A 24,849-nucleotide genomic window follows, 5' to 3' on the forward strand; every position below is an offset into this window, starting at 1 on the left:
TCCGTATCCATCCAATATACGGACAGCTGGAACCTCGCTCGACCAATCACATTGCTTGTTTCACGTTCCATTGCCAGCCCTGGATTATAAATATATATATATATATATATATATATATATATATATATATATATATATACATTCTTATTCTTGCCACAGTAAAAAAAATAACTCTGAATCAAGGGATGTGAATAGTAACTTGAAAACAAAAAAATGAAGCATAAAATATACTGCACATGTACTGTACTGTAAATATAAAAAAATCCCCCAGGACTCTAGGAGACTGCAGTAAATGCCCTCATGCGGCCCTGTACCCATTTGTCAATCCAGTTAATAACCTGTCGTGATAAACAGTTTATGTTCAAAGCCAGCCTGGTTACAGCAGTGCTTCCTTTTTCTCAGCAGTCTGAACTCTTACTCTAGGGGGAAGGAGAGCCGGGGGCAGGGGAGACTTAAGCAACAGAAGCAAGATAATATGTGTTGATTAAATCAGAGAGAAAATATTTGGACAGAATAATTGGAACAATTTAATGAGCGTGACAGAGCACTTCCCATAAACATCATTATGACAAGGAATCTAAATCTAAAATTGTTGCATTTCAAACTTAATAATGCTTTAGCTTTTGTTCTGTAATTGCAAAGTAGTGCATCTACGGTAAGTAACCATTTCTATACAGAATATGTGTTCCAGACACTTCACAATGCTGCTACTGTGTTCTGCTGTATTAATTCAATGGAAGATAAATACTCATCACATTGATAGGACTTCTAAAACCATGTCTAATGAATGTATACTAAGTTGTAGGTTTTCACAAAATTGTGAGCTTTTTTCTATCACCTGTAGAGTTACAAATAGACATGAGGGAGATGGCCAATGACACGCTATGGAATGTATTAAAATTGGGCCCTAATTCATGTTTTACGTTTGTAAAATAGAAAAGAATATATGTTCCAATGTGATAATCACCTAATTAAGTACGCATATCTGACTCTGAAACCTATTTTATTGCTGACTGGTCAATATACTTGTTTGTATGGATACATTTAAAAGGAGAGAGACACAAAGGAAAAGTATTATTACAGTTTTTTTTCTATGCTTTTTAAATATTCATAAGTGTGGATGGAGTAAAATGGTGCTAATTGAGAGCTGTTCTTGATGGTGAGCTGGTCATAAGGAGCAAGTGCTCATCATTAAAGTCACGCCTCTGAAAGCTTTGCAAAGTATTACACGCAGACAGAAAGCAGAATCTTGTGATTATTCACTGCTGTTAATCCACAGTAAATAGCTATGAATCCCAAGACAATGCTATGGGCCCTATTTTCCACTGTGCTGCAATGATAAGACATGAATTACTTCATTTTAGCAAGGTCTAAAAATGATGCTATGACTTTCCTCTAATCTGCCCTTGTCAAATGCAAGTTTGGTACACAAACACATATACCTGTAATCCTAAGTAGTCAATACTAAAAATGCCTAATATTTTCCCCACAGGTGCTGGAACCTAATTTAATCTAATAGAAGTTTTTTCCCTTCTTTCTAGAAGCCGTAGTATACATTTACTTACACAGCTTCACTTTTTCCCAACTCACCACCACCATCACCCAAAGGTTTTTGAAAGAAAGATTTTGGTTTCTCTACAAAAACTGGGTCATCCCCTTCACAAGAAATGAACTGACTCATTTGAATCATATTTTCAACCCCTTTTGCACATCTCTGAAAATGTTCACAGCATAAGACTAAGGGCAACAGCAAGCAGTCAGCATTGGATTACAAAGCCTCAAGTCACATGCCCAAAGGTTTCAATCCATAGATTAGTGGCCTATCCAAAGAATGAAGTGTTGAAAACTAACTCTTGGGCACCTGTCATTTCCTTCATAATGTATGGCTTATGGTTTGCAACAACTGTCTCTTCACTCTGGTGAACAATTAAAGACAGTGGGAAAAACACAGTCTCTTTGCAATATAAAACTGCTGGATCTTTTTTTCTAATTGCTTTTAATTAAAAAACAATATGAATACTTTTTTATGCCCTTACAGTAAGTACCACTGATTTCACAGAGTGTTATTTAAAAATGTTCTGAAGCCTGGTAGTAATAATGTATCACATATTTTATGTTGACGTCACAAAAGCAGTAATATTTCAAAGCAAAATAGCTACTCAACCACAGAGGATTCAGCCCCCCCCTGGCTGCAAATCACTCTGGCATTGTTAACAAGCAGCCTACCAACAAACACTGCACCGTATGGACATTAGATTTAAATTAAATCTTTAGAAACTTTTAACAGAACTAAAAGGCTATGTATTTGAAAATAGGAATTGTTAATTCACTCAATAAACATCCTAAAAAGTGTCAGAACTTTAGAAATCAAACCACATGCAGTAGAGTTTAACAGACATACATACCCTCTTTTTGAAAATAGGTAAACATGAACACATTATTTTTTTTTGGTCAGCCACGAGGGTTTTAGCTTCCAAAAGAAAAGCACTTGCACACCAGACAGGATCCCCACACAAGATAACTGGTCATTTCAGGCAAAACTGCAAACACGGCAATCCGTAGCTTTCAAACGACTCATAGTTCGACTTCATCTCTCCGAGCAACTTAAACACCAAACAACTTTTTAAAATAAAACAACCCGGCAGAGGGAAACACAGCTCCCTTTGTGTAGCAATGTGAGAGGCTATGTCTGCTTTCTAAAAATCCCACAAGCATAGACAAGTTTAATCATGACAAGAAAGTTGTTGCCAGCCACTGATTAATGCACTTAGGTGTATGCTTAAAAAGGGAAAAGAGCAGCTGCTTGTCATGTATAGCTTGAGCACGGTCTGCTCTGAACACTGTTATTGAGTGTATAATACAGGAGGGGGAAAAAAGAAAAAAAAAGACTCACCTCCACTATTTCCGTGCTGGAGCAAACAGTCAAACTTTGCTGCTGTGTGTTTATCACAGAGATCTGCACAACTGCATTGGGCTTCCTCTCTCTGGCTGTTGCTGCAAGCTCCCTGCACTCTAAAAAGACAAGTAACAGTGGGGAAACTTCACACAAGCATACGCAAAACAAAAACAAAAAAACGAGAACAAGTCACAAGAGGTGAGAGCGCAGACACCGGGAGAGTGAGAGCAGCAGATCCTGCTACAATCCTTGAGTGCAGCTGTGAATACCACACTGTTCCTAAGGAAGTATCTTAAGAGAAATAGGAAGTCACATGCTGGAGACATGAAAGGAGTTTTCATTTCCACCATCTACAACTACAGTTAATGCAGTCACTTCCCTGACAGAAACTTTTTTTTATGTTTCTTTTCTTTTGGGTTCTGCCCCTTTTAGGCTGTCAGCCAGAGTCCCTGCACTGACAGGTTTTCACATACCTCATGTTACTGTACAGGGGTACACAAAAAAAAAAAAACATTAAAAAAATATATACAGTAAAAAACACCCTTATAAAAATGTAATAAAAGCATTGTGAAAGTATGAGAAACCAGAGAGCTGCTGTATGGTAAAGGATATCAAAAAGATGTGGTAAACCAGGTGAATGCGTCAAATAAAAATGCAAGAATCCTGGGAAAACTGCAGAACCTGTGCAAATTTATCATAGGACCTTTATATGGGTAGGGCTATACATTTATGGATGATGGGATACAGATTCATCACTTTTTAGATTATTAAAAAATCCCACCTGCAAGTATTTTTATTTGTAATCTCTTTTTCTGAGAAAGAATTGTAGGTATTTTGTTTGATCCGATCTTTGTTTACCAGGAGCTACTGTACCCTACTAAGAAAATAGTTCATGTTTACATTTTTACAGAAGGTTCCTAGGGTAGAATAGAAAGGCTTTAAGGTACAATACATTAATGCATACATAAAGGCATATGGTAGAAGAAAAATGAATGCACAGTACAACCAACATAAAGCACTTCAAATATTTTCAACTTTCAGCCATAATGAAAATGCACTATATAGTCCTTGGAGAGCTGATCAGATGTGTATTAAAAAAATACATCTAATGCTACTCTCGCTTGGAAAAAGGCACATTTTTTATCCTGTGCTGTGCATGCTGTGTAAATGTCAAGGAATAATAGAAAATAATAAGTATTGTCTTCCATGCTAACCCAGGTTATTATTATCAATAATCTTAAAAATAAATTTATATCATCCGTTGGCTAAAGAAAACCCATTCATTTTTTTTTTCTTCTCAAAAACTACAAAGTTGTGTGTGGCACAGAATGACTACAAGCTGAAGCGTGCAAACTGAAACCTAGTGTCGAAACCTAGCTGGAAGCTTAACCCCCAACCCCCAACCCCCAACCCCCAACCCAACCCATTCTCCCAAAGGCCCCTTTTTTATACTAGCCTTCAACAATTATGACAAAACCACTCAGCAACCTGATGTAGCAAATATCAGAATGCCCAGAAATACTACTGAACATTTTACAGTAGCAATAGACAAAAACAAATTGACTTGAAATGATTTCCAGATCTTGGCTTTGATCAGTAGTACCTAACAGACCATTCTGAAAAAAAAGACAGAGAGAGAGCGCGAGAGAGAGCAACCTTCCAAGAACAGGCCACAGTGTCAGCTTGCTTGTAAAGCTTCATTAAAAGAAGACATTAATTGTCTTTTCTAACTGCCACTGCACATTAAATATTTCAGGTAATGAACTTTAAATAGCGTTGCATTATTCAGAGTAAAATGTTAATCTTTAAAATGCTACCCCACAAATACTATTTTCTGAAATTAAAGGCTTCAAGCTCACATATCAAGCCTGTGACTAGATAATACTGTATACTTTGTTGACAAGATATAAGTTTATTTCCTGTATACCCTTATAAAAGTTTACCATAGTAAAAGCATTGTAAAGTTTATTAAAGTACAATGGTAAAGCTGTACTGTATGTAGGTAAGCATTGTAAATAATAGCATGGTATGGTAAAGCATATGGCAAACCAGTGTAAACTATGGTAAATGCATACCTTAACCATGGGAAAAGCATGAGAAAACTGCAAAAATACTGTGGTACACTCTTATAAGGGTAGTTTTGCATCTACAACAATGGACAGTATTGGATGTGCCCTATAGTGTGGACGTCGCGAGTTCGAGTCCAGGCTATTCCTTTGCCGACTGAGGACGGGAGCCTCCAGGGGGCAGCGCTCAATTGGCCGAGCGCCGCCCGGGGAGGGAGGGTTAGGTCGGCCAGGGTGTCCCTCAGCTCACCGCGCACCAGCAACCCCTGTAGTCTGGCCGGGCGCCTGCAGGCTTGCCTGTAAGCTGCCCGAGAGCTGCGTTGTCCTCCGACGCTGTAGCTCTTGGGTGGCTGCATGGTGAGTCCGCAGTGTGAAAAAAAGTGGTCGGCTGACGGCACATGCTTCGTAGGACAGTGTGTGTTCGTCTTCGCCCTACTGAGTCAGCGCAGGGGTGGTAGCGGTGAGCTGAGCATAATAAAATAATTGGCCATTTGTGGCAGTCTGGCCTGCAGTGGTGACGTCACGGACCAGGAAGTAACTGAGTCAAAACAATGGATGGGCAGGTGAAGCTGAATGCTATGGCACTCAGCTTATTTATTAACAAACAAAACAAAACAAAAGATTTAAACAAAACACAAAACAAAAAGGCACAAGGGCCAAACGAATAAACAGACAAACAAGTAAGTGACGTGCTGGCTAATCCAGCACGTTTTAGCAATTGTTATCGTCTGCTCGCCGTCTGCTCGCTCTCTGCTCTCTCCGCTCTCCGTACTCTCCTCTGTACACACACAACCCCCTGCAGAACGGACAGCTGCAGGTTCTTATACTCTGGCCGAGGGGTTAACTAGCTGTTAATTATCTTATTACCCCTCGGCCAGAGTCTGCACGCGTTTGGTAAGGATGCATGACTGTCAGCTAGTTTAATCAGTAGCTGATCAGTCATGCATCCTCACGAGGTTTCTAAATATAAATGATAAAAGACGCGGCGCTCTTAACTGCGCCGCAAACAAGAATACAAATAATAATAAATAGGGGCGGGACACTCCGCCACACCATTCCAAATTGGGAGAAAATAATAAAAAATAATTGGCAACGACTACATTTATAAAAAAAAATAAAACAGAATAACTGCACTTCTAGATTAAAACAAAAATAAACTAATTGTAAATAAATTAAAAGTGAAAACCTGAAGACCCAAAGTGTGATATACTGGTTACACTGCTATTTATTATCACCACTTAAAACAGAGCTACCAACTGCGACTGATTGGTTTTCACATTAACAACTGAAGCTGCTTATAACAAATGCCTTCACCACCGGCAGCTGGTAGAGGAAATTAGATGAATTTGTCAAGAGGTCAGTGGTTTCTGTTAAACCACACATTGGCACAGTATTTAAAAGTATAGTAGCTGTATGTATAAAATAATGCTTCAGATCTAAGAGGAATTCCCAATGGATTTATATTACTGTTTCTGCAACACAAAATGTGCCCTTACAAAACCATTAATCATGGTAAAGCTGCTTGGTAATTTTGCATTTTACCATGCTTTCCATTACTCTCCTGGCAGAGTCTATACTATAGAGCAAAGACTCGAAAAAACTGCAGGGAAAGTAAACACAAGTTTGTCAGATTACATTAAAAACATGATTGCATAGGAAATATGAAAGATAGGAAACACAGATGCTCTGGTTACTCCCTTAAAGTCCACGATTGAAGAATGAACAAGAAAGTCTTGAGGTAGTAATATAAAAAAGGTCATGCCCTGAGCGCAATAAAACTGAAAATGTATACCATTACATATAGTAATCTTAATTCATCCATATGTCGTTTTTCATTTTCTTTTTCGAAATGCCCATGAATTATAGTATTTCTCAAGCATTCTCAGGCAACGAGGTAGGATTATTTTGTGTTAGTGTTACATGTTGTACACAATCACGAGTGATTCTATAGAATTCTATAGTGATTCTATAAAATACACATTCACTGTCACATGTTAGTGAAAGTATGAGAAATGTATAACATTATACAAAATAATATAATTAAAACTAAAATAGATTTGTATTAATAAAGGAGCTGCTGTATTGTATTTACAACATTAGCACTAATAATTTAGTCCAAACCAATGATATTGTTGTTTTTAAAATTAGTTTTATAAGCTAGTACAGTCAGAATATAGACTTGCAGTATTCAATTATTTATTAAACAAAATAAACAAACATATGGGGAACAACATAATCTTCAAACAAATTATAATGTAATAACAATAGATGCACGTAAAATGTCCATAGAATTGAAACACAAAGAAAAAACATAGTTCCAAAAATGAGTATGCAGTTTAAACTATAAAGGCATATAAAATGTTCATAGAATTTATAAATGTAAATAAAAAAGGCATCTGCACATGCAGTATCAGTGGTTCTATACAATCCCTAGTGAATGTATAAAATGTGTTGAGTTTTCTCAATATTTCACACATCCACTGGCCAATTTTAGTGATTCTATACATTCAGTAGCGATTTTATACAATCACTTACTTCACACTTTCACTGTACCATGTTTGTTTTAGTGTATCGCATTCAAGGAATTGACAATTGCATAGCCACATAGTAATTTGCACTGCTGCCTCTGCACTCTGACAAGCAGCCATTAAATCCAATTCCAGTTTGCAGATCAAGTGCCTGTGTAATGGTGTCACAATGCATACTGTAAATGTCAAGAAGGACTATTTAAGGCAGGTAAATGATATGCATCCAGATAACCCTGGAGCGTCCTATACTAAAGAAAGGCTCCTTCGAGAACCACTTAGAAATGTCTGTTTTTCAGCCATATTTGGAATATGTGCTGTATAATAAATCTAATAAAGCTGAAGGACATAAAGCCATGTTTATTTTTTAATGATTCATATTGTATCATTGACCGCACGAGTTCCCTTGAAATGAGTATGCTTTCAAAGGACTGCAGAGAGAGCAGGTTGATACCTACCCTAGCCTTGTAGAAAAGGAAATACAGGACAGTCAAGGATAAAATACTGGAATTAAACTCCCACTCCTTTCTCTGGAGACCTCAGCTGATCAGATTTTATGATTTTGTCATCTTGCTCAAAATTCAGTTAATCCACTTCTGTTAATTAAATAACTCTAGTTTCATAACATAGGTGTAATGATTTTACCCATAGGTTTGATAAGACAGAATATACTGAATATGTTTTTCAGATCCCCATGCAGTACAGTGTTGCAGGAATGCCACAGGCACCTAAAGTCTGAAGAGTATACTGTATACTTTAGAACAATAAATGGAAAAAATTGGGTTTCATTCAACAGCTAGGCACATGATATGAATTAGTTACTAGATATTAGATGTGACAGATGGATGCTGTTCCTAATTATAAAGTTTATTAATGAACCAAACTGTTCTGACTTTCACAGTCTTCTGGTTAAAAGGTAGAACATTACGACAGTGGGTTTTCTTCAACTCAACCTGTCATATAGATACTTCAATCTGATTTAGTACAAAATGTACCAGTTTTCAGTTTCAGCATTTCAATTCAGTTTCAATTTTTATTTAGTTGGTAAGATTATTATTTTGTTTCTATGTAGTATGCATTTTAAATTATTATTTAGTTTTAGTTAACTAAATTCAGAAATATATATTTCAGTTATCTTTTCATTATCAAAACTTTTTTAGGTTCATGCTGAGTTGCTGCATATAAAAAACAGAAACAAAAAAATTATGAATCACTTAAAATTAAATTTTTCTTTTCTGACAGTGCAAATGCATACATCCAGTTACCAGGTTACCTCCAGTTTCACAAATGCTTCCAATGTAGTTGGAACACGACCCCCGTGTTTGAAAATGTTTTTGTCTTTCTGCCTCCTCTTAAATTTAGAAAACTGTTCCTTATGCATACAATGCAATTTTGTTTTTAAGTTGGTAGGTTTTTTCCAAATAGTTCTCGGCCAAATACTGTACCATTTTCCTTATTTATTTTGCACATGCTTTTGTCGCTTTTAATTGAATACTCAAAATGCTCCCAGATCGAGCACTCTCTTCATCTGCCGCTTGTTGATTTTGCAGACATTTTTAACTGCACATAAACCGGGTACTTGAGCACGAAATCATACCATGACCTGTTATCACTACAGTGGAGGGACTTTAGTTTGGGTGCTTAAAAAAAAGAAGCTGTGCGAGTGCAATGTAGCGTCAGGCTGGGTCATAATATCATTCTGTTTATGAAACAGAATGGGTCTGTCTTCCTTGCGTTGTGTCTCCACACCAGGGGACAAAAGAAATGTTTTTACAAAAATGAGAATCATTAACTATTTAGGTATTCCACTGAAACAGCAAATCCTCCACTAATCTGTGCACTCTTTGTCCGGTTATGTCTGGGATATTCCACCGCAAACTCCAGCACTGCTAGCTTAATAAAAGACTGAATATATTTCAATCTCTGTCGACTTCAAATGATATGTCCAACTATTCCTCCGGTGATCAATCCGGGCTAAGTTAGAGATTTGATTCCAAGTACTTTTAGGATTCTAGACGTCTTACGCTGCAAACTCCCACACCAAATCAAACACTGGGGTTGTTATTCCATATCAGAGTTTCCGAAAACGGTATCTCTGTTCAAGCCAATCGCAGGCAGCGAGTTTTCAGATTGTTAAAGTTCAGAGCCTTGTTCTGCGTTTCAGGAGCCCCGATTGAAAGTCACGCTCGCCCTTTTCTACTCCTCTCTTCACCCCGGTGATTGGATAGTTTGTTTATTTGGGGTGGTGCTCGAGTCCACGTGGAGTGTTTTCCCACTGGCTGTTCTCGTTCCGAGACGGCCTAGTGTTCTCAAATGGTCCGCTGTTTTGCCCCTGTTGGCTGTATTTATGAGGTGAACTGTTTTCTGTCCGAGATGGCAAAACATTCAAAATCATCTGGTTTGTACCCTCTTGGAAGACACCCCTGGCATCAAAGGATTTATTCAACGATGGTGAAGATAAACTCCTTGTCCAGTATTTAGTTCACAACTCTTTTTAAAAGCATTCTTTGTCAGTGGGGGAGTTTGTGACCAGAAACCAAGAAGCCACAGAGAATGATTTAAGATTCCCCCTCTCTGTATTTCAATTCTGTTACTTTCACACACAGAATGATATTATGACCCACTCTGACGCTACAGTACGTTTAATTACAGTATTTCATTACCTTAACTGTAAGTGTTTTACTGAATTGCATTCATTTAATAATTTGTAAAGCTTTGTAACTTGGTATGCTTAATGTGATAAAATAGGTTACTAGCTATATCAGTAGGTACTTGTATACTAAGTACTTGTTAACTTTATTCTATACATTATTAAAGGTACAGTAACTGTTATTAATACCTGTTAGGTTATCCATACAAATCGATTATGCAAACTAGTATCGGTCCCAATTAGTTTGGATGATTGACTCTCTACTGTATTATTATTTATTTATTTGGCAGACGCCTTTATCCAGGGTTACAATGCAAGATTAATATTTAAATACAGTATAGTTTACAGATTTAGAGAGGTTGAGTTTGAGGTGGTAAGAATGTGTCCAAGCTGAGACGCATTCTAAGATGTGGGAGGACATGTAGGAGTTAAAGAGGCAACTGATACAAAGCTGCTCGTCCAACAGGCCCCGACGACTTTAAGGGACCCAGTCATGCCAAATTGCTCGAAATAAATGAAATAAACTGCAAGCATAAATGAAGCCTCTCAATTTCATGCACTGGAAAAGGAGAAACAGTACTCAAACACAGCTCCGAAACCCTAATGGCAACACAACCAACAATGCAACAGAAGAAGCACTAATTGTCTAAACCATTTAAAGCTGAAACCAAACCAAAAAGCACAACTTGTGATAACTGTGGAGGAACACACCCGTAAATGTGCCCAGCAAAAAGTTCCAAAAGTGCCCAACAAAAGGTGCCATCTGCCGAAAGTGTGGAAAGAACAACTACAATGCAAGAGTTTGCAGGTCCAGAAGTCAAACACAGAAGTCAAACACAAAACACAGCAGGCACTACAGCTCAACATGTCAATTATACAACCACTTTCATCCTATTTTCTCTTACAAGTACAGCCAATACTGCTGCCACCACTCCAAAACAAACCATCTTAATACAGGGACATCTGCTGGAGATTCTTGTGGACACAGATGCATCACTGAATGGGATAGACATCAACATGTTTAATTCTCTACCTGCTAAGCTAGCACTAGAAACCACACCAATCAATATATGCCTATGGTTCAACCACACCTCTGCTAGTACAAGGACAATTTAAATCACAACTATTTTTACACAACTTTCGAGACAAGACCATAGAAGACTGTAACAGGGGACTTGCTCCCAAATCAAAGAATGATGAGATGATGACGTGGATGTGTGATTGCTGCATGATTGACAGGAGACCGAGACTGGAAGGTTGGGATTGAGACGCCCTGCAGATGCGTAGGTTTATTTACAAAGAGTGCATATGAACATACAGGAACCCCACGTGACGCTATGGTATCTCACGTGGGACATATGGCCTGGCATACAAAAGGCAAAATAAACACAAAAACTACAAACAAAAGGTGCCATGAGGGGGCTCCCGAGTGGCGCACCTGGTAAAGGTGCACCGCGTGGAGCGCAGGATGCGCCCTATAGCCTGGAGGTTGCCGGTTCGAGTCCAGGCTATTCAACTGCCAACCGTGGACGAGAGCTCCCAAGGGGCGGCGCACAATTGGCCAAGCGTCGCCCGGGTGGGGAGGGCTTAGGTCGGCCAGGATGGCTCAGCTCACCAGCGACCCCTGTAGACTGGCCAGGTGCCTGCGACCTTGCCTGTAAGCTGCTCAGAGCTGCATTATCCTCCAATGCTGTAGCTCTGAGGTGGCTGCATGGCGGGCCTGCAGAGTGAAAAAAAGTGGTCAGCTGACTGCACACATTTAGGAGGACAGAGTGTGTTCGTCTTCGCTGCTCCCGAGTCAGCGCGGGGGTGGTAGCGGTGAGCTGAGCCTAAAATAATACAATTGGCTATTTCAAATTGGAAGAAAAACATCGGCGAACAAATGGTGGTCCCGCTTCCACACCTGTCTGCTATACTGGGTGAGATCTACTATCCGGAAACTAACTAGGAGGCTGTGTGGTCCAGTGGTTAAAGAAATGGGCTTGTAACCAAGAGGTCCCTGGTTCAAATCCCACCTCTGCCACTGACTCTGTGTGACCCTGAGCAAGTCACTTAACCTCCTTGTGCTCCGTCTTTCGGGTGAGACGTAGTTGTAAGTGACTCTGCATCTGATGCGTAGTTCACACACCCTAGTCTCTGTAAGTCACCTTGGATAAAGGCGTCTGCTAAATAAATAAATAAACTAACTCCCTGTCCCAACTCCAGCCTCGAAATATACACACGATCGCCGTCAGGGGTGGACGCTTCGTTTCCTGAACCCAGTCGTTCAGCAGCACAGATGGACCAATGCTTCAGCAGCAGCAGCGCTCTGATCCCTATGGGTTTACAGCAGCCTTGATCTGTGTAATCGGGACCCTTTTATTCCTGGCTGCTACACCACTCCTATATGCTGATTAGGCACTCACAGCTGGTAAACACACACACACGCTGCTTGTTCCCGCAACCTAACACAGCAGGCAGGCTGCTACACACAGAGCGTCAGGTTCCCCATTAAAACTAATCACGTTCCTATTTATACAATCACAACACTCATATTTACAGTAAAAAATGACAGAAGCCACCTCCTTATGTGCAAGGCTCCAGCCCTCCTACAAAGACACTATATATGTAGTAGAGCATACAGCTGTCACACTGCTTTGCTAAAATACCGCAGTTGCTCTTGACCTTGTGCGTCTAGTTTGTAATGTCAAAGATAAACACAAGAACCAGGTTATCGAAAAATACGCAGACATTTAAGGGACACTAATTAAAGCTTCACATTGATCCTACTGTTCGGGCATCAGCTCAACCACATAGACGCATTCCCTTTCACCTGTGCATGTTTGTGTCAAAAGAACTGAAGGAGCTAGAAGCACTAGATGTTATTGAGTGTATAGGTCCCACACTTTGGGTGTCGCCTATAGTTGTTGCTACAAAACCAAAACAACCTGGAAAAATGTGAATATGTGTTGACATGAGACAGCCTAATCAAGCCATTATATGTGAAAGACACTTTACACCCAGTGTTAATGACATTATCGCTGATCTCAATGGAGCCAGTGTTTTCTAAGCTTGACCTAAATGCTGGATATCATCAGCTAGAACTACATCTAGACTCATAACATCATGACATCATAACATCGCAACATGAACCACGCACGTCGTCTGCAGTGCTACAATTGGCTTCACTTTGGAATCTCATTGGCGGCTGAGATCTTCCAGAACATAATCAGAGAAACCCTGGCAGGCATACCAAGTGTACTGAATGTCAACGATAACATACAGGTATTTGGCACAACTCAGCAAGAACATGATGATTGCCTAGAGCCCTAGAGCAGCAGTTGTCAAACTCTGCTGCACTGCGACCCCCTTCCAGCAATACAAATGACTACGTGACCCCATTGCCCTGTGCTGTTGCAGAATAGTTAACATTGATAAGTAAACCATACCATGCCTTGCAAGGCAATATCAACAATAACTAATGTATAGCCATTGGTTATTTTGAATTCACAATACAATCACAATATTCTTTACAGCCCACAGTAAAAAAATTAAATAAACAAAAATGCTTCCAGGCTTACATGATCATACCACAAGGACAGCTTCTTGATCCAGCTTTCGATTTAGTCCAGTGATCAAAAATATCAAGCTAGCAAAGGAAGGCATTTAGCATCTACAAGCAGTGTCACTCAATTCCCCTTATTACTCCCTTTTCCAACACTTTTGTAATCTGTAATCTGATGCTCAATGCAGCTAAGTGTGAATACAATCAGAAGACAGGATTTCTTTGGGTATGTGTTTTTAGAACAAGGTGTTTCAGCAGACCCCAAGAAGATTGCAGAATTAAACTAAACTAACCAAAGAATCACATAACCCCTCTGAGGTAAGAGGTTTTCTTGGATTAGTTATTATTGTAGACATTTCAACCCTGACCTAACTACACTGACACAGCCTCTGAGAGAGCTTACAAAAAAAGATCAGCCATGATCCATGTCTGAATGACATCAACAAGCATTCAACAGATTAAAGAGCAAACTAACAGGTGACACAGTGATGACCTACTTTGATCCACTGAAGAGAACAGAACTGGTCGTGAATGCCAGGCCAGTTGGGCTGGGAGCTATATTAACTCGAAGGTCCCAAGATGGCCAGATACACACACGAGTATATGCCAGTAAAGAATTGTCTCCTGTCGAACAGAGATACTCCCAGACTGAAAGCGAAGCACTAGCAGACATATGGGGATGGGTCTTCATTTTCATCGCTATCTTTCTTCCTGAACCTTACAAAGTCACACAGATCAACGGCACCATGGTAACTGCTCGTTGTGGACAACACACTGTGACAAGAAATGTTTCACATTTCAAGCAACTTCGTGCAGGAAGTTCAACACCATTGGATGCCCCTGGAGGTGATGACGACGACGACAACCCTACAGGACAGGATGTCATGCAACAGATTTAACTTTTTGCTCAAGAAAGAACTGATGATGATTCAACCCCTCAATATCCCCGACGAGCAAGAAAAAACACTCCTGCACATCTGAAGGACTTTATTCTGTCATAAGCCTGCTTCATGCAAGTATGAAAAAAAAAAAAAAAAAATACAAGTAATATAATAAATAAATAAATAAATAAATAAATAAATAAATAAATAAATAAAGTCCTTGTTTGTTTTTTCAGGTCGAAAAAGTCCCTGGGTTGACATTGTCAATCCCTAAGGTAGTTAAGATAGCTGTGATTTTCATAAGAAAATAAGAAAGGTTACAAACAAGAGGAGGCCATTCGGCCCATCTTGCTCGTTTGGTTGTTACAAGCTTATTGATCCCAGAATCTCATACAGCAGCTTCTTGAAGGGTGTCAGCTTCAACAACATTACTGGGGAGTTGGTTCCAGACTCCCACAATTCTCTGTGTAAAAATGTGCCTCCTAATTTCTGTTCTGAATGCCCCTTTGTCTAATCTCCATTTGTGATCCCTGACCTTTTTTCAGGTCGAAAAAGTCCCCTGGGTCGACATTGTCAATAGCTTTTAGAATTTGGAATGCTTGAATCAGATTGCCATGATTTCCATTACACGAGAGTAGATGTTAAAACTTGATTTCCATTACACGAGAGTAGATGTTAAAACTTCATGCTGATTTGAACTCGGCTCTCGCCAAGATAAGCACCAACTAAGACGTAGCTTTACAGTAAACTAATGTGATCCGTATGTGTCTCCATCCATTTACGTTTCCTTCCATATGATGATGTAGATATCCTTCTGTGTGGTGTTAATGGCTGAAGTGTAATGCTGGCTCCAGGGATCAGCTTATTTTGCCTCCCTGGCCCATCAGCACACACAACAGCTGCGATGCTGGCTCCGGGGATCAACCACAGTGCGGCCTCCCCAGCGCATCAGCATGACAACCGTCTGGATTGAGCTAAGTAGAGTACATCTCTGGGGTCTTCAAGTGGGCACCTTCCATCCTCAGTGTTTCGTCGACTAGCCCACAACACCTCAAGAGGGCTCGACGGTGATTCTGGCGTCCCAGCATCACCCCCCTCCGTCCCCCACTCAACTCAGCCCAGCTTACTTACCTGTACATCAGCGTTTCTTTCTTTCTATTGTGTTGAGATCCCTAGTCAGAATCTTTCCGTCTCAACCACAGCCAGTTGCTGCTCCTCTCTGCTGCTTCAGATAAGTTCTTCACTGTGCAACGCAACTCTTGGCCACTGAATCCGACGTCTCTGAGAAACCGGGTTGTAGAGTGTGCCACAAATCCTCGACAACCCACTTCCACTGGGTAAACCCGAACTCTCCATCCTCGCTGTTCCGCTTCAGTGGCTAGTTGAGCATACCGCAGTTTCTTCCTCTCATACGCCTCATCTACAGCATCCTCCCATGGCACTGTTAACTCTACCAGGTGAACAAGGCGTGCTGATCCAGACCACAAGACAATACCTGGTCGAAGGTTAGTGGTGGCAATCTCAGGTGGAAAAATAAGCCGTTGACCAACATCTGCCAGCATTTTCCAGTCTCTAGCAGCTTCCAGTTGTCCTGGGCGAGGATTGGTTTTAACACCTTTTCTTGGTGGTTGCTCTCCTGGACGGAGGAATGTTGTCTTTTGTGTGTAATGTTTTGATGGAAGAGGTGGCAACTTATTGGTCATGTAGTCTTCTTTGTTCCAGACTGAATAGATTCAATTATTTTAGCCTGTCTGCTTATGACATGCCTTTTAAACCAGGATTTAATTCTGGTCGCTCTTTGACTCTTTCTAGAGCAGCAATATCCTTTTTGTAATAAGGTGACCAGAAGTGAACACAATATTCTAGGTGAGGTCTTACTAATGCAGTGTAACGTTTTAACATTACTTCCCTTGATTTAAATTCAACACTGTGTGCAGTACCTTATACTTTTCTATATTAAATGTCATTTGCCATGTGTCTGCCCAGTTCTTAATGCTGTCTAGATCATTTTGAATGACCTTTGCTGCTGCAACAGTGTTTGCCACTCCTCCTATTTTTGTGTCATCTGCAAATTTAACAAGTTTGCTTACTATGCCAGAATCTAAGTCATTAATTAATGTAGATTAGGAAGAGCAGAGGACCTAATACTGATCCCTGTGGTACTCCACTGGTTATCTTGCTCCATTTTGAGGTTTCTCCTCTAATCAGTACTTTCTGTTTTCTTCATGTTAACCACTCCCTAATCCATGTGCATGCATTTCCTTGAATCCCTACTGGGTTCAGTTTGAGAATTAATCTTTTATGCAGGACTTTGTCAAAAGCTTTATGGAAATCTAAATAAACCATGTCATATGATTTGCAATTATCCATTGTCGATGTTACATCCTCAAAGAAATCAAGCAGGTTAGTTAGACACGATCTCCCTTTCCTAAAACCACGCTGACTGTCTCCCAGGATACTATTACCATATAGGTAATTTTCCAATTTGGATCGTATTATAGTTTCCATAAGTTAACATATAATAGAAGTCAGGCTTATTGGTCTGTAGTTACCTGGTTACATTAAAAACTAGGATTAAAATGTCTTAATAAACTCAGGGATGAAAATAAGACTCCTATTGCATAGTAGTTTCATCCATTCCAGGTTTTATGTGCTTGATCAGCTCCAGTGTGTAGGTAACAAGCTCAGGTGTGTTTTATTAAACTCACAGAAAAAAACAGTAATGGATCAAACTGCTATGCAATGGGAGTCTTATTTCTATCCTTGTAAACTGCAACTGCTATTAAATCTACACCCACAGTTGAAAAACTATATAAATCAGTTTTACAGTTCACTTTCATCAACAACGTAATGAGTAACTGTAACTAGCTGATTGGAATGTCAAAAAGAACATTAATTCAAGGAAAAGAAATGGAAAGATTTCAACAGGGAGTCTGTGCTTTGAGCTTTTACGATACAGTTAAATAGCAGAGATGCATTTTTTAGTATACAATGGGCCCTATTCGCAACACTTTAAGAACTAATTTGGGGAATGTACATTTTTGAAACTTGTATTAGTCCCAACAGTAATTAAAGTATACTTTGATTTGACAGTCAGATTTGCAATTGTAAAACACAAACTTTATAATGAGTGCAACAGTTACATGGCAATGAGAACGTGACATAGAAAGTGGCGTTAGTGTTTCACGGCAGAGCTATGTACAAGAGGAGTCTTTTTCCACAGCAAAACCACATTTTAATTGTGTATCAACCTCCCTCCCCACCCTCCACAATAGCCGATGGCGAGTGCAAATTAATCGCAGAGACAAATTTTGGTCGCCTCTGGCAACACACAGCTCGCAGATTTCAGCCCTAACCTTTGATCCCATGCTTCAATTTCTATCAAATGATACGAAGTCCATGTTTCCTTGATATAAATCATAATAACTTCAGCCTCAACCTGCTCGGTTGGCTGCATACTTTATACCCCATGCAATGGAAAAGCCACAAACTAACCAAACTGCAAGAAGCTAATTTATGTTTGTATTTATTTTCTTGAAATCTGCATTGAGATATCGGTTTCCTACTGTTTAAAATAAATACACATTTTGAAAATCAATAAACATGTTCATTTACATTTTTTTGGGAGCTTTTGTGAAGAACAGAAAACATCAGATTACATCAGACAAAGTGATTTGTAAACATAGAAATAACTGTATCACAGATATGTCCAGTGGTTGTAACAATGTGGCAGTGAAATGGTTAATTGCTTTTATGGAGAGAATCACAGAATACAGCAGTGTAATACCAACTATAAAGGCACTAGGTAAAAGCATGTGGTCTGTCTTATTGATATGGCCAGAAGTTACAACAATGCAGCAGTGAATGGGTTCATTTTATTGGTCAATACCAGTAAATTCATACATGATCCCCCTTATTGGTATGTTTAAAAAAGAAGTTATCCACAAACATAATACATTATTCAATAACTGATCACAGTAAAATTATGACTAGCTCAAACCTATTTTATACCTTTGGTAGAACCTTCAATCAAATTTCCATCAAAACCCCAAGTAACTGATAGCTTAAACACCTTTTATCACAACTTTGGCTATAGTAATCCTTGGAAATAAGGTTTTGAATTCAGAATTTCCCATCTTACTTTTAAATACAAAACTAAAACTCTGGTCATAGTCACCCATCTTCACTACCAAACCATTTTCATCACGTCCCAGTTCAGTAATTACTCTTAATGTCACAAACATCATATTTTCTCATTACCACAAAATCACCTGTCTTTCTCCTGGCTCGTTTCTGCAGTATGAGGATTGTTGCATTGCTGAAGCATAATGTGTATTACCAATCACAGTCAACCTTTGAAATGCAATAAAAGACGTTTCCCTCTCAGAAGTAACAAATAACAGCTGCACAAAATACAAAATGTGAAAATCTACACTGACAGGCATGTGATTTTTGCTTTGATCAGAAAACAAAATTGCAATTTGACTGGTAGTTTGTCAAATTGAGCTCCAATGTGGTTCTACTTTGATATATCAAAACTCACTACAAAAGCAGAAACTACAGACTTACTGTAACAATCAACGTGGTCCCCCCAAATATTATTAAATAAAAACTACAAGATAACTTAAATAAAAACTACAAGATAACTGCCCATGGCGACAGTTAGGTGTCTGAAGCCATAAGCGAGGGCACTTCACAAAATACAAGGTCAGTTATCAAGCAAGTAATTACTGCTGCATGGAATAATAATGCTATTATGTTCTGTGTTAAAAGACATTTCTTTATTGGGTGGTATTTTTTTCTGTCTGGATCACAAGGTTGGCTCAGACTTTGACATCATTTCTGGTCGGAGTCACATGTCTCCGACCCTGTGTGACAGGAATTACGTCATCCACGCTCTTGCGACGTGTGTCTTTTTTGGAAAGCCGTACAGCCTTTTCTCATGCGTCTGTGACCTGAAATCGCATGGGGTAAGATGATGTTGAAAAATTTCAACATTTGCTGCGTGGTCGTACGCTGGTAACCAGCAAGACTTCGAGGAACTTTTAATAAAAGAAGTTCATAGACTTTAAATCTCGTGAGCAAGGGAACAATCTTTCGTTTCTACAGAAACAATAATTTTATAGGTCGCACTGGTGTAAAAGTCGCTACCCCCCTTTTTGAGACTACAAATTTGTTATATTAATTACAATTTTAAAGAAAATATTAAACAGTGCTGCTTGCATCATTTAAAAAAGCAAAAAACAAAAGAATAAACTAAACAGTGCACCATCTAATAACCAGTTAACAAAACATCTTACTGTTGCATTCACTTTCCAGCTGTACAAATACATTCATTTTGATTTCTTAATCAGAACCATACCACACACATACTTTACAAGTGTACCACTGCGTTGCACCGACATGAAGAACAAGTTACAGTATGCATTAATGTCATTAAAAGCACTCCATTCAAACAAAATGTTTTCTACATCGGGCCATAAAAAACTTTCCTCCTCTATCAGCTCATTTTTCTTTTACCATATTTTTAAATTTGTCTTTGTTTCGTCTCCAGTCACACATTGTTTTTTAAATTAATTCCAAACTCTCTTTAAGCACTGCGATTGCCATGCTTTTCGGCAAAGTAAACAACTTGCAATTTCAAACCTGTCGTGTAGCTTTTTTGTTTGTTGTCTGACTGTCCTACTTTATCCAGTCTCAAAGACACCTGCATTATAATATTTCATTGCAGTGCAGTTAAAACGAACACAAGACTTCACAAGTTTACTCAGCTTTCTGACCAATAGGTGTTTGCTACGGATCCCTGAGACGGGTTAGTCTGAATGTTGACAAATCAATTGCTCGGGAGGGTGGGAATAAGGAAATTCATAGTTTGACAGCTGTTGTGTTAACAGTGAAGCAGTATAGCTGTGATGTTTTCATATTCCGAAGATTGAGAACTTTAACCACATTTTTTTTTTCTCCACGTACACGTCTGGGTCGAGAGGAGGTCAATCAAGAGTCAGAAAGCTTGTGTTCAACATTCAAAATTAATAATAGTATTGAGAACTAATTAAAATGTTTAATTAACATTATCAGATTGTTGACAGTTAACTTTGTGTGAGCCATAACCGTGGCTGTAGTAATCCCATTGTTATATTATTGTTCGTGGCACTGGTACATTAGTTTAATAGACACACCGGCGCATACATCGCACTGGTGTATTAGTCACTCAACCCCTTTTTTGGGCCACCAAAACATGCCAAGAAAGTTGACTATACAAAGTTTTTACGGTAATTGTAATCTCGTTTTAAATCTCGCGAGCGTGTACAATACACAAAGTTCATAGAAATGTAGGAATGTGCTGCCACTCAGTAGTTGGGGATGGATTAAAGTATTCGGAACAAATCAATGCAAGGAGGGACATTGCCCAACTGCACTGAAAGGGTTTTTTTTTTGTTGGTTATTTTATTTATTTAATTCATAGGTAAAGGGGTCAAATGAACATGAATTGAATAACCATTCCCAGTGTTTTCCAGGTCTTTATTAGATATTTCATTTTTTTCGTATCAGGGGTGTTTTATCGGTTTTTATTGGTAAAACAGAAAATCAGAAGCCCTATTATGATATAAAATAATCCACTCACACAGAGTTTATGCAGTGCTTATAAAGGGAATACAGTTTCATCCAAAACACTCAATCATGATCATGTATAAATATGAAACGTTTCGCCTCAAAGTCTTCTTTAACTTTTGTGTGCTTCACTCAGTTTTATTTGTCAATCAAATCTGTCGCTATAACAGAACTGGTTTAAATTATTAGCGATTTGTGACCTAAATTAGCTGGCTGATTATTTGCTCTTATACCCTTCTGACTACATGCAGACACTTAAGTGCAGTGCTATCCTGAAAAGTGCAGCCTGTATCTGCATCATTCGCTCTTGCTGGCTACTGTTCCCATGACAACGACTAATGCAGAAAGGACACTCTTCATTCGACATTTCAGACACCACCCAGCACTTTGTTAAATGTCACTGTGCTAAAATTCCACTCAATATTGATTGAACTATACTGCACACATGTAAATAATGTGTTTTCTGGTTTTTCTTTTTGCATTTATATAGCGCTTTTTATACAACAAAGCACTATATAGTGCATCACAGAAAAGCAAACCACAATACATTTGCATAGCATATTACACACGAATTTACCACAATCAGACCCTTTAAATAACAGATTTAAATGACAGTATAATATAAAATTACATGCATACACACACTATATATATATATATATATATATATATATATATATATATATATATATATATATATATATATATATATATATATACAGTGCCTATAGAAAGTCTACACCCCCTTTCAAAATGTTCACCTTTTGTTGCCTTATAGCCTGGAATTAAAATGCAATAAAATGTTGTTTTTTTTCATTTATCTACACATCCTACCCCACAACTTCCAAGTGAAAAAAATATTCTAGAAATTTGTAGAAAATTAATTAAAAATAAAAACTGAAATAGCTTGGTTGGATAAGTGTCCACCCCCCTTGTAATAGCAATCCTAAATTAGCTCAGGTGTAATCAATCACCTTCAAAATCACACACCAAGTTAAGTGGCCTCCACCTGTGTTAAATTGTAGTGATTCACATGATTTCAGGATAAATTCTGCAGTTCCTGTAGGTTCCCTCTGCTGGGTAGTGCATTTCAAAGCAAAGACTCAACCATGAGCACCAAGGAGCTTTCAAAAGAACTCCGAGACAAAGTAGTTGAAAGGCACAGATCAGGGGATGGGTATAAACAAATATCAAAGGCCTTGAATATCCCTTGGCGCACGGTCAAGACGATTATTAAGAAGTGGAAGGTGTATGGCACCTGTCCTTGATGAAAACATGTTGCCCTCTCCAAGAAAGCTGGAACTGGGATGGAAGTTCACCTTTCAGCATGACAACGACCCAAAGCACACAGACAAAGCTACACTGGAGTGCCTAAGGAACAAAAAGGTAAATGTCCTTCAGTGGCCCAGTCAGAGCCCCGACCTAAATCCAATCGAAAATTTGTGGCAGGACTTGAAGATTGCTGTCAATCAATGCTCCCCAAGGAACTTGACAGAGCTTAAACAGTTTTGTAAAGAAGAATGGTCAAATATTGCCAAATCTAGGTGTGCAAAGTTGGTAGAGACCTATCCCAACAGAATCACAGCTGTAATTGCTGCCAAATGTGCTTCCACCAAGTATTAACTCAGGGGGGGTGGAGACTTATCCAGTTATGATCTTTCAGTTTTGTATTTTTAATATATATTTTTTTCTCAATAAAAACTTTTTTCCCCTTAACAGTGTGGAGTGTGGTGTGTAGATGAGTGGGAAAAAAATCCTCATTTAAATGCATGAAACTCTGAGGCACTGACACAACAAAATGTGAAAAAAAGTTCAAGGGGGTGTAGACTTTCTATAGGCACTGTATATATTGTTGCGACCTGTGGAACTGCTGAGGGTCCTGCACCCTGAAGGGACACTATGTTGTTTGTCTGAAACAGGTGCATGTATTGTTCGGGACGGGACCATGTCAGGGTTAGGTTAAGTAAGCAAGTGGGGTGTGTGTGTGTGTGTGTGTGTGTGTGTGTGTGTGTGGAGGAGTGGCAGTCAGTGAGGGTGATGTGCTGCAGTGATTGGAGGAGAGCAGGTTGGGGGGGGGGTGACGTGCCGCTGGGCGGTATAAGAATGGGAGCAACGTCTGCGGAGGAGAGAGAGTTGTAAGCGAGTAGTACTGAGGCAGAACGAGAGTGAGAGTGAGAGTGAATCAACGAAGAAGCTGCGTAGACGAGTCAAGTAAGCGTCAGTGAGTGAGAGGGCCAAGATAGGAGACTGAAGCAATAATAACCAGAGAGAGAACAGAGGGTTTTGTTGTTTTGATGTGGTCTCAGCTCATACTGAATGTGCAAAGAGAATAAAAAGTGGGCAATCCGTTTGCACCAGCATTCAACGCGTCTGTCCATTTATTCTGCTTTTCTTAAATGAAAGAAGAAAAAGAAAAGCGAAGGAGACCTTGTGTCGCCAAAATATATTATATATATAATACATTAGGCGTGGGCACCAATATCAATATTTTGATATGATATTGATATTGATAATAATTTCCATATCGCGATATTGTGGGATTTAAAAAAAAAATCACTTACACTCGCAGATACATACTTTTTTATTGCTAATACTGCAAAAAATACAAATGCAGTTTTATATTAATATACAGCAAACCCTATACATACCAATCATTGTTAGTCTCGTAGGCATTAACCATTTTATATCACTGATTGGCGTTTTTCTTTTTATAAAAAACCGGACTAACAAATGCATTTCAAACATTCAATAGCTATAAATCTAGAAAAAACAACAAATCCACAACCTGTACCTTCTCTCGTGTACTCTACTCAGTTTCTTCACCCATTTCCTCTCCTCGCTAATCCCTTACCAGGAACTATATTCTATTTTCAAAAAATGCGTGCATCAACTAATTAAAAGGGTATTCATAGCCAGGCTCCCCCAGAAGTCTTTATTTGACGCACAATACAAACTGGCAGAGGAATTGAAATCACTCGTAATGTGTGTTTTGGTTTGTTCATAGTAGAGCGTGTTCCACAAACATAAAAATAAGACGCAGTAGTACGTCCGTCCTCTAAATAAAAACATGGATGAAGTAGGAGAGTTTACTTCAGTGGTAACAGAAATGCGTATTCTAGATGAAGAAAAGCATTTTCAATATTTCAGAATGTCTGCTAGTAGATTTGACGATGGCTATAATAATAAATAAATAAACAACTTAAAATCACACTTGGAAACACATGTTTCAAGCTTTTTATGTTATAAAGTTTATTACTACTTTTGACTCCCTGTTACGATTACAGACGGAATAATATGGGACGATTATTAAAATCGCGCGTGCGGCAATCGTGTGAGGACATCAGGAAAGGACACTGGCTGTTTTGGGATGTTTGGGTTGTTTGTTATGTGTTGTGTTATTTTATTAGTTAGTTAGTTGTGTATTTTAATTGTTTAAAATTCTTATTTTGCTTTTATGTCTGCTCTGTCTTTTCATTTCTTATTTTTCTTTTTCTATTTTCTTGTTCCTCCTTATATAATTATCTGATGCTCGATCATATTTCCTTCTGTAAATGGTACTTTATTTTGTATTATTTGCCAATGAAAATTAGCTCATAGCTAAATCTGGCTGCAATGCATTTTATGACAATTGTATGTTGTCTCTGTCGAATAAATCATGAATAAAATATAATACAA

The 24,849-nt window shown here is 38.7% G+C and overlaps 1 protein-coding gene across 3 annotated transcripts in view; it reads right to left on the reverse strand.

Annotated features, from left to right (window-relative positions):
- The window catches only part of inpp4b (inositol polyphosphate-4-phosphatase type II B), a 211,291-nt gene that overhangs the window by 170,376 nt on the left and 16,066 nt on the right, over positions 1 to 24,849 (reverse strand). For 2 of the 3 annotated variants that reach the window (XM_058999293.1, XM_058999292.1), the window contains exon 4: positions 2,894 to 3,012. In XM_058999293.1, the coding sequence (XP_058855276.1) occupies positions 2,894 to 3,012 (119 nt within the window). Of the gene's footprint in view, positions 1 to 2,405; positions 2,741 to 2,893; positions 3,013 to 24,849 lie in introns of those variants that run through there. The other variant, XM_034015249.3, reaches the window with a different exon arrangement.

The sequence above is a fragment of the Acipenser ruthenus genome, chromosome 2, assembly GCF_902713425.1.
Source record: "Acipenser ruthenus chromosome 2, fAciRut3.2 maternal haplotype, whole genome shotgun sequence".
NCBI classification, from domain to species: Eukaryota; Metazoa; Chordata; class Actinopteri; order Acipenseriformes; family Acipenseridae; genus Acipenser; species Acipenser ruthenus.